The 10,871-nt window shown below is 51.2% G+C and overlaps 1 protein-coding gene across 1 annotated transcript in view; it reads left to right on the forward strand.

Annotated features, from left to right (window-relative positions):
- Positions 1-3,566: 3,566 nt before the first annotated feature.
- Positions 3,567-10,871, forward strand: part of SCARA5 (scavenger receptor class A member 5) — a 127,709-nt gene continuing 120,404 nt past the window's right edge. The window contains exons 1-2 of the mRNA XM_006153217.3: positions 3,567-3,954; positions 8,304-8,424. Coding sequence (XP_006153279.1) covers positions 8,313-8,424 — 112 coding nt within the window. The 5' untranslated portion in view covers positions 3,567-3,954; positions 8,304-8,312. The remainder of the gene's footprint in view (positions 3,955-8,303; positions 8,425-10,871) is intronic.

Here is a 10,871-nt window from a genome sequence, read left to right on the forward strand (position 1 = left end):
CATCCCATTTTAAACAACAGCACAGAGAACTGCAACCCACAGCACACATCAGTGAGACCAATGCACACATCATTAAGACCCAAAGAACAAATCTGCGGCCCACAACACCCCACTCACACCCTAACCTCACTAGGACACACAGTAAAATTCATTGAGGTACCCTGCACACTCCACTTTAAACAACAGCACAGCAAACTGCTACCCACAGCAAATCTCAGTGAGACCAGTGCACACATCACTGAGACCCAAGTAACAAGTCTGCGACCCACAACACACCCCACTTACATCCTAACCTCACTAGGACCCACAGCAAAATTCATTGAGTTTCACTGCAAACCCCACTTTAAACAACAGCACAGTAAACTGCAATACACAGCACACCTCAATGAGACCACTGCACACACCACTGAAACCCAAAGAACAAACCTAGGACCCACAACACACCCCACTCACCCTAACCTCACTAGGAACAAAAGCAAAATTCATTGAATTGTACTACAAACCCCCACTTTAAACTACAGCACAGCGAACTGTGACCCACAGTACACCTCAGTGAAACAACTGTACACATTACTGAGACCCAAAAATCAAATCTGTGATTCATAAGACACACCACCAACACCCTAACCCCACTAGGACCCACAGCAAAATTCATCGAATTACACTACAAACCCCACTGTAGGCCACTGCACATCCCACTTTAAACAAACACCACAGCAAGCTGAGACTCACAGCACACTTCAGTGAGGCCACTGCACACATCACTGAGACCCAAAGAACAAATCTGCAATCCACAACACAACCCACTCACACCCTAACCTCACTAGGACCAACAGCAAAATTCATTGAGTGCCATTGCAAACCCCACTTTAAACAACATCACAGCAAACTGAGACCCACGGCACACTTCATTGAGACCACTGCACACATCACTGAGACCCAAAGAACAAATCTGTGACCCAAAATACAACCCACTGACACTCTTACCTCACTAGAACCCACAGCAAAATTCATTGAATTATGCTACAAACCCCACTTTAAGGCTCAGCACATCTCACTTTAAACAGCACAGCAAACTGCGACCCACAGTACACCTCATTGAGACAACTGCACACATCACTGAGATCCAATGAACAAAGCTGTGACCCACAACACAGCCTACTCTCACCCTAACCTCACTAGGACCCACAGCAAAATTCATTGAATAACACTGCAAACCCCACTTTAAGCCACAGCACACCCTACTTTGAACAACAGCACAGCAAACTGTGACCCACAGCACACGTCAGTGAGACGACTGCACACATCACTGAGACCCAAAGAACAAATCTGTGAACTTCTACACACCCCACTCACACCCTAACTTCACTAGGACCCATAGCAATATTCATTGAGTTTCACTGCAAACCCCTCTTTAAACAACAGCCAGAAACTGCAACCCACAGCACACCTCAGTGAGACAAATGCACACATCATTGAGACTCAAAGAACAAATTGCAACCTACAACACAAAGCTCTCTATCCCTATTAAAAGGGAATCAGGGCAGGATCTACTTCACAGGACTGTTGCGCAGGTTAAATGCATTATGCATGAAAATCAGCCCGTTGCTGTGGTGCAGCAAGAAGGCAGTACTCTGGGGACCAGCAGTTAGTGTAATGGCTATGTCGCTGGACTCCCATGTAGTTGGCTGTGGTTCGGATCCCAGACCCAGCAGCTTAAAACTCACTCCAGGTGTGTGTGCATGCGTGCCCAAGATCCCGAGAGGAGAATGGAGGAGAAGGGATTGTGGCATGGCCATCCCCTCGTGGGGTGATTTCTCACTTTCTGTCTCTCTGTCTCTCTCTGTTTGGCACGAAAACACGCCCTGTATGCCCTATAGCAAAAGCTTCTAAAAAGAAAATTTTTAAAAAAGAATGCAGTACTCTGCAGTGCTGGAAGCCACCTGGTCAACGATGGGTTCATATCTCCAGGCCAGCCTGAAAACAGAGCTAGCATACAGGATGCCAGGGTCCTGGTGAGCTGGAGGCTGAAGAAAGAAGGTTGCAGCATGCTAAGACCATCTTGAGAGTAATTCTTTCCCTCTCTCATGCATCTATACTCTATCATACACTACAATGAAATAAAAAATCTTAAGCAAAGGCACTTGGAATTGCCTAGTGCATGGTATATACTATAAAGCATTTTGTTCTCTTTTACCTTTCCTTCTTCTCCTTTTTCTTTCTTTCTTCTTTGCCTTCTTTTCCATTTCTTTCTCCTCTTCCTTTTCTGTTTTAAAGCATTTGTCTGGGTGTATGTGCACTTACTCTGGGAGAGAGAAAGACGAAAACAGAGAGACAGAGAGAGAGAGAGAGAGAGGAGAGAGAATGTGAGAAAGCATTCCCACAGATATGGTCACACTGCAATCCCTTCTCTTCCATCTCTCCCTCCTTTGGGGATTTTGAGCACACACACATACATGCCCAGTGTGCTTTTCAAGTTGCTGGACTGACACTATAACCATGCAGTCTGCCATGTGGAATCTGGCCACTTTAACCACCATGCCACCTGACTAGCCTCCTCCTCTTCTTTTCCTTACCGTGATTATGTAATTATTGATTCTTCTGAAGGATGGATTCACACTGGGGCTGCCTTCCAGGGATCAGCAGGAGGGGCTGGTATTGAAAATGACTAAGCCATTTCTGACTGCTGCGGGTTGGCAGCTGCACTGTTGGGAGGGCTGGGCCCTTGGCAAACCCTTCTCTTGTACAAAGTCTGACCCTGAAATATTGAGAACATTTGAAAAGAATTTTTAACCAACAAATGGGAACACATTTGTGATCACCACCTTCAGAGCACTGTCCTGCAATGACCAACCATGTGAACCGGCTCTGCCTCCCCAGCTCACATTATTTTGGGATTTTCCTGATCCTCACCAACCTCCCCCTGTTCCCTTAAAGTCTGAGTAGATCTCCATTTTTTCTTCATGGAACTGATCAAGGGTAGATTTACAGTTACTGGTGGTCAGCTCACATTTCCGACTGGATTGCAATCCCGGCAAGGACAGCCAGCTCACTGTAATCCTGTATCCACTGCCTGCTGTGGTGTGGATGCTCCATAAACACTGGTTTTGGTGGTCGGCTGTGTTGATCCTGAGTTTGGGAAGTTTCTTAGAGCCCGTGAGACCTTCTTTTGTATACCGCCTGTGTGGCCCAGTCTCCGTCCTTTGGGGATAGATGTGACTCCAGGAAAATACCTAAAGTAATTCTATGCCAAGTTTGGTGAATGAATTGGCCGATGCCAATTCTGTCTTATAAATAAATTTACAAGACTGGTTTTCTTGCGTGGCTACTCAGCCAGGTCTAGCTGCCATTCCCCCAGAAGCCTTCCAAAAAGTATTTTGAGACGAGTCTTTAGAATAGGCGGCAGAGTCAGTCCCATGGCCAAGACTGACTTCGCAGCTCCAGCGCGGCGGGCGTTCCTGCATGGGACTGTAATGCTCAAATTGGCCACAAGAGGGGAGCCGTGTTCCGGACCCTATCAGGGTACTCGGAGATTGCTTCAAGAACTTTTAATAAAGCCCCGCCGTGCCGCAGCTGCAGTCCCCATCTCAGTCAGTACCTAGTCTAGCTCCCAGCAGATGCCTCCACGGCACATCTCCGGATCACTGTCCGAGGCTGGCTGACCGAGGCGCGGCGCTCAGAGAGTTCCAGGTGCAGACCCCCAACTCGGCCACAAGGTTGAGTCTGGCCTCCTGCTCCGTCCTCCTGCAGAGGTAACCCCTGGGTCTTGCCCTGAGACAAGTCACTGGGCGCCCCTACAGCCTCCTTCTATGACTCCACCTGGATTTGGCTGACAGTGGGGACCTTCTTTGAGGGGCTGCCTGGGTCATAGCGAGCAGCAGCCAGCTCTCCAGCCAGCATGGCAGACGCCAGGCACTGAGGGACAGGCTCTGGGGCCTCCGCAGGCGCACTCAGGTGAGTCTTGGCACTAGCTGTGGGAACACCTCCCTGGGCATGCTGTCCCACAGGGAGCCAGAGCCGGACCAGTCCTGGGGGTGCCGAATGGAGCAGAACATAGCATTTGGTCAACTCTGGGATGTGGAACTGGGGCTGCCTCGCCTCCTCCAGGTGGGAGGCTGTCGGTTCTCTGAGCCTGGAGAGCATGAGCCTGCATTTGGCTGCCAGAGGGAAGCTACGACCTTGGTGGCAACTCTGCTTGGCTCGGGTCATAGCTTGAGGAGCCTATTCAGGGAGATGGTACAGGTGACAGCCCTCATTTACGTGCAGTGCGTGTGTGTGTGTTTGCATGTGCCCCATGGCAGGACGTATGAAGGGAGGAGTTACTCATAACACATCTGCAGCTCTCCAGCTTTGGGTTCTGACTTACATTAGCGGAACACAGTGAGAAGAGGGACATGTTTAAAACTTACTTAACCCTTCTTTCCCTGGAGGGGGCACATTCCTGGTGATTTTTTCCCTGGTTTTGATGAAGCAATGCAAAAAGCTGTGAGTTAGCTAACTGCAGAGTTACATCCTAGAACCAGAGGAATTGTCTTCGGAAGTGCTAGCAAGGCCTGTGCCACCCCCTCAGCAGAAAGAACTGAGTCCTGATGCTCAGAGGGACTTCAAAAGCCAGTGTCCCCAGTTTAGCTCCTGGCTGCAGTTGTGACTGCATTTTGCAGAGGGAACCCTAAACAGCTTTGTTTCTGGGACTGGTGAGGCAGGAAGGAGGTCTCAGGAGCCCAGAGACCTCCTTCCTGTACCTGGCTGCTTGTCTGGGTCAGAGATGCTAGGGGTGGTACGTGTTGGTTCTCTTCAGATGCTGTCATGGCTTCCCCGGGCGGGCACCCTTGTTCATAAAGCACCTCATGTGAGTGGTTGGACTGTCTTGGAAATTCCCCTGAGGTTGAATGAGACCAGCTGACTGGGGCAAGGTCCCCAAGGAGTAACTAAACAGAGGAGCCAGGATTGGAGCCCTCAGCCTCTCTGTGTGCTCTCCACACCCATGTGCCTGCAAAGAGCCTCTTGGGAAGAAAGGAGTATGCATGGCCGAGGGCTTCCTCCACTCTAAAATGCAGAGCCTGGAAGAGATCCTTTGCCATGCCCTGAGTGAAGCTGCCTGGGAGTGACTCAAACACCCCTAAGGGGTGAGTAGATTGTCCCCTCCCTCTTGATAGCACAGCCCCACTCGAACTTCAGACACGGCAGTCCAGGCTCCGGGGGAGGGCTTTATCCATAGTCACTGTGGCTTCCATGCCCTGCCCATAGTTCTGCAGCCTACCCCTGCCTTCAAGCTCTCAGAGCCTCTCATTGGCCTCAGGGCCCTCTGAGGTGTGAGTCTCTTCACTGTCTGGCCTGAGACCCTGAAGGAGGCCACCAAGAGGGGCTGATGCCCAACTTCTTGGACAAAATAATCCGTTGGCTAAGCCAGAGCCTGTGCGGGAAGCTGCTGCCCAGGGCCTTGTCTTGCTCGATATCCTGTGTTTTTTGCCTCTTCGATGTTGAGTGGCTTATCTTCAAAATGGGAAGGACAGAGAGGATGCTGCCTGCCTGTCCCCTGCGCAGTGCTCCAGGAGGAGCTTGTGCGGAGATCCCAGATGACAAGGGGTCCATACCACGGGGCGTGTGCACACACACATTGCCACACTTGGCAGGCAGTTGTGTCTTGCCTGAACACAACCTTGACCCAAAGGCCAAAGACCCATGATAAGACCCAAATGCCTGCCCCCTTTCTCCAAGAAAGGAAATGGCCTCAAGTAAAACCTGGGCAGACAGAACATGCATAGGTTTCATTTCCAAGCAACAAACATTAGCAGAGTTGACAGAGCATTTCCAAATGCATCTCACTCACATCTGGCCCCGCTTGCCGGCCCCGCTCCCCGACCAGCTCCCCTGAGCTCCGACCAGCTGAGGGGTGGGGTGGGGAGGACTGTGCAGAGGGGCCGCCCCAAGACACATTCCAGATAACAAGCTGTGCATTCCAGCTCGAGCCCAGCAGCTGACCAGGAGAGAAGAAGGTGGCCATGAAGATGGGCCCCCCCCCCAACTCCACTCTGTAGGAATGGAACCCTGTCTGACTCTGCATGACCTCTGGGCAGCAGAAGCTATTGCCTTTGGCAGAGAAGGGGTTACAGCAGGCAGAGGAGACACTGACCTCCTGCTTTGCAGCTCTCTAGGAGTGAGGCCAGACAGAGGGAGGGTCCCCTGCAGTTCAGCTTTAGCAGTGAGGGAGCTGCTGAGGGCCCCACCTAGAGGCTGTCCCTGGGTGGAGGACTTGGACACAGGGCTGGGATGAGGGGACTGCAAAGTGGATGTAGATGAAGCACAGAGAGGCTGCCTGGGGCAGGGAGGAGAGATCCTGGTGGAGCCGTGGACCACTCTCTTCTGTCCCTCCCATGGGCTGGAAGAAAGACCACAGAAACGGGAACACCATGAGTGTGTGTGTGCGTGTGCGTGTGTGCATGTGTGCATGCACACAAGCACGTGCTGTGTGTGAGGGATGTGGAGACTTATTTGAAGAGATAAGAGTGGAAAGCCCCTCCCCCCTGGGTGGTTGGAAGACAGCCGAATAGTAACTGGTCAGTTCTGGCCTCTTCTCAGCCCTAAAGTCAGAGGTCTGTGGACATCAAGTTCAAGGTATGGAGACAAGGGCTTCACGTGTAGCTCTGCCCTGCCAGACTCACAGCCTCCCCCCTTCGTTCTCCCTATTTATGGAGCAGTGACAAGGCCTCCTTGCCACCCTCTTACCAGGAACTGACCAATTCCTTCAGGGCTGTTGTTCCCCACAGCCACCCGCCATTGCTCCTCCCAGGTCCCAGAGTCGTGGCCAGCACCTCTGAGACTCAGGGTTGTGTTTGCTCCATACAGGGCCTGGGACCCACCTCATAGGGACATTTGTCTCCCAAAGAATTCATTTTTTAAAAAATTGGATATTTTTGGTTACATCTTCAGCTAGTGAACATCAAAAGTACATGTCTGGTTTTAAAAAAAAAGATAAATCCATGGCTGAAGCTGAGATGAACATAGTGATCTGTAAAATCAATGGACATATATGTGAGAAAAAGAATATCGAGTATTTTTGTAAATAAATACTTTGTATTCTGACTTGAAATGCTGGCCAGTGGCGTGGTGGTTAAGGTGACTGGATTCCACATGACCAACAGGACAGTTCAAGTCCCAGATCCAGTGGCTTGAGAAACACACCAGGTGCATGAGGGTATGCACCTAAAATCTCCAAAGGAGGGAGAGATGGAGGAGAAGGGATTGCAGTGTCTGCCATGGGGTGTGCTTTCTCTCTCTCTCTCTTTCTCTCTAGTGTGTGTAGATGCTCTCTGGAAAAATTTAAAACAAACAAAAGAATGCAAGCACATAGAAACCAAGAAAAATCCAGCAAGGAAAAAAAAAAAGTACAAAATCCCAATAGTCCCTTCCAGCCAGAGTTCTGCAAAGCATTTCTCACCAGGAATGACCAGTAACATCTTGAGGACAGCCTTCCCCACCCATTGATGCAGTCACAGACATGTCACAGATGCACAGGTTACAAAATGGGATTGTGTTATACACAGAGTTGTGCAAATGAGGCTGCTGAGCTCCAAGAAGTGTAGGATTGTCCCAAATCGGTGGGTGCATTCCTGGAACACCAAGTGGCCCGAAGACCCAGTGAACCAGCCTCAGAGGACCATGCAGACCGAGCCCTCTGCTGGCCTGATGCTGTTAGCCTCTCAGCATCTGAGGCCCTGCTGAGGCTGCCTGCTCCTCGGGCTCCATGGGTGATGGCTCCCTGCTGTGGTCCCACTGAACCAAGTTCCTTTTGACCATGCCCGCCTGGCTGGATCTGGGAACCATTCTGGTCTCCTCAGTTGTGTTGGATGGTGGTCTCTGCATTTCTCATACTGCCCTCCTCATGTCTCTTGTTTCCAACACAGAACAGCAGCCCAAGTCCCTCTGACATGACTAGGGCTCCAGGGGGCTTGTAAACTTCTCCCTGGTCACCTTGAGGTGAGCAGGGTCAGCTTCTTCAGGGGCCACCCAGTGTGACCCACAATGGCCCCCAGCTCAGGCTCCAGCTTCACAGAGCTGTTGAAAGGAAGGGACAGATCCCATTCCATAGGGCCTTGGTCTTCCCAAGCACTGAGGAAGTTGGGGTGTGGGATCAGGGTCCAGGGATTTGTACATGGCGCCTGATTCTGGGTGATAAGGAGAGGGCCCCAGTGTTCAGGCTTAGGGGGTGGATGTGTTGTTCTGTCCCTACCAGCAGTTTACTCATTTCTCTCTCCTGCCTTCTTCCCCCATGCCCTCCTCTCTTGCCATCCCTGCTGCTGCAGCAGGACGTGATGGAGAACAAAGCCATGTATCTGCACACCGTGAGCGACCGGGACACCGGCTCCATATTTGAGGAGCCCTTTGATGGCAGGAGCCTGTCCAAGCTGAATCTGTGTGAGGACGGTGAGTGCTCCTGGCTCAGTCTTGGGGTGCAAGGTCTACTACAGCGGTGAGGAAGGAACCCTACCCACACCCAGGCTTGGCATTGCCCAGTGCATTGGGGAATGCCCCATCTAATTACTGCATGATGAACTTCATGCTTTGGGGGGTGCTCCAAAGAGGGATTAAACCAGTCCTGGCCATCAAAGGGCTTATGATCCCCATGGAAGTGGCTGGCATGGAGGAAGTGCCCCAAATATAAAGTAGGTCAAAACATGCATGATTGTTGATGGGAGGCAGGATGAAGACTTCTAGGTAAAGATCTTGGAGGCTGAAGAAGATGGTGAAAGAGAAGAGGTGGGAAAGGTATTTCCACCTGAGTCACATCAGGCTAGGCCAGAGTTCATCCCTGTTGGGTCTATCCACTCGGAAGAGAGGACAGACCCTGGGTGCTGGCCCTGCTTGGTGCTTCAGCCCATTAATAAGGGAAGCTGGCTACCATATCCTTGAACCAGTTCTGTCTCCACCAACACAGCAGTAAAGAGACCTAGTTTGGCAAGAAGGAACAGGGGTATGGCACAGTGGGGGTGATTGGGGGGGGCATCAGGGCCAACCCAGGGTGTTGGAATGGGGGCCACAGGGAGGGAGAAACCTGGGGTGGGAAGTCTTACTGGAATCATCATTCTTCCTCCTCCTTACCTCTACTCTCCCTTTTCCTGAGTCCCACATATTGGACCAGAGGGCTGAAGATACCATTAAGCCCAGACACTGTGCTTTTGAGGCCCCCAGCTGTGGATCTGTCAAAGGGCAGTTTAGAGCCATGCTAGGGAATGTCCTGCGTGTGGGATGCCCTGAGGCCCAGCCCCAATGGAGTGCAGAGAGCAGAGGCTAGGAGTTTAGGTAGAGGCTGACTCACCTCTCCCGGGGTATGCAACCACAGTAGGACACGTCCTTTACTGGGCCTCAGAGTTCCCACCTCCCAGTGGGGCATGCAGAGAGTATCTCAAAAGTCCTGGTAAGTTCTAAAATTCTGTAAGCAGAAATTGCATTAGGTCATTGCATGAGGGGTGTGGTCCTGTTAGACCCACTCAGAACATGACACTATGCTCTGCGAAGGCCAGCAATGGCTCCCACTCCAGTAGGAGTAAGAACCCAAGCCTAGCGCCCTCCCTTCTTGCAGCGTTGCAGCTGACCTTCGTGCTGAACCTGCTGGCAGACTCCGCTGAGGCCCCTGCCCCTGAGAAGGGTGCTCTCCCAGAGTGTGCACCCACACTGCCCCTGCTTTCTCTGGCTTATTCCCTGACCCACTTCTGGTCTTCACTCACATCTCAGAGGCCTTCCTCTCTCTTGTGCTCTGATGCCCTTTCCCTGCTTCTCTTTCTCCTTTCTTCCAGAATCCTCTTCTCTTCCAAACATTACTCACTTTTCTTACACATTCTGTTTATCATTCATTATCTGTTCATGCAGCAAGAATGAAGGCTGAGTGGGGGCAGGCATCTCTGTTTTATTCATCGATGTCTTGCAAGCCCAGCACAGTGTAGGTACTCGCTAAGTATTTGGTGAATGAGTGAATGAACAAAAAGAAGCATCCTTGAAATGGAAAGGTGGCCACCCAAATGCCTTCCAAACCTGCTTTCCAGATTTCTGGATCTCCCTCACTGCTCACTCCTGGCTGCCAGGCACAGGGTGTGGCACTTGAGGGACTCAGGCTGGACTAGAGTATTCAGATGAAGCCAGTGACTTAAAAGCTTGTGGGTTGCTGGTTTAATTTCTCTCCGCCTGCTTCCTTTTCATTTCTAAGAGGAAACCAAGGAGCTTGACTTGGAGAAATTCAAGCCAGATTGGTCTGTTGCTGAATGATTGTGTTCTTTCTTTGATCGTCATCTCCACAGTGTATAAGAGGAGATGGAAAAGGAGGATGAGGATGGGCAGAGAGGAAGAGGGAGATGAAAGAAGAGAATGGAAAAACATGGGGGAAAGGAAAGAGAGCCCAGCACCACTGAACCTGGGTCAAGACCACCCTGTGGGCCTTTAATAAATTCCAACACTGATGTGCTAGGGTTGGTGGGAGTGCCAGTTCCTTACAGAATTTCCCTAAACATAGGGGGAGAGGGAGGAGAGTTGGCCTTTGACCTTGCTTGGGAGTGGGCCTGGGGATATTGGCATCAGGAGATGCAAAACTGCAGAGGTCCAGCCCAGATATTAGGGTCTGATCCAGACTTCAGTGCAGGTAGGATCTTAGAGACATCAGAGTCCAAACGCACTGGGTTGGTTGGAGTTATGCGCTGCTGTTCCTTTTCCGACCTATGTAGGTTCCATCTTCTTTCTTGCCCCCTTGCCCCATCATCCCCAACATGAATCCATGGGGTCTGTCTGTGCCTTCCTGCTGTGCTCCTTCATGCCCTCATCCTGGGGTGGTCCCCTTCCTCCTCCCCTCTCTCCGTGCATCCTCCGTTCAAGCCCCATTCCTG

The sequence above is a fragment of the Tupaia chinensis genome, unplaced genomic scaffold (assembly GCF_000334495.1).
Source record: "Tupaia chinensis unplaced genomic scaffold, TupChi_1.0 Scaffold000366_1, whole genome shotgun sequence".
NCBI lineage: Eukaryota > Metazoa > Chordata > Mammalia > Scandentia > Tupaiidae > Tupaia > Tupaia belangeri.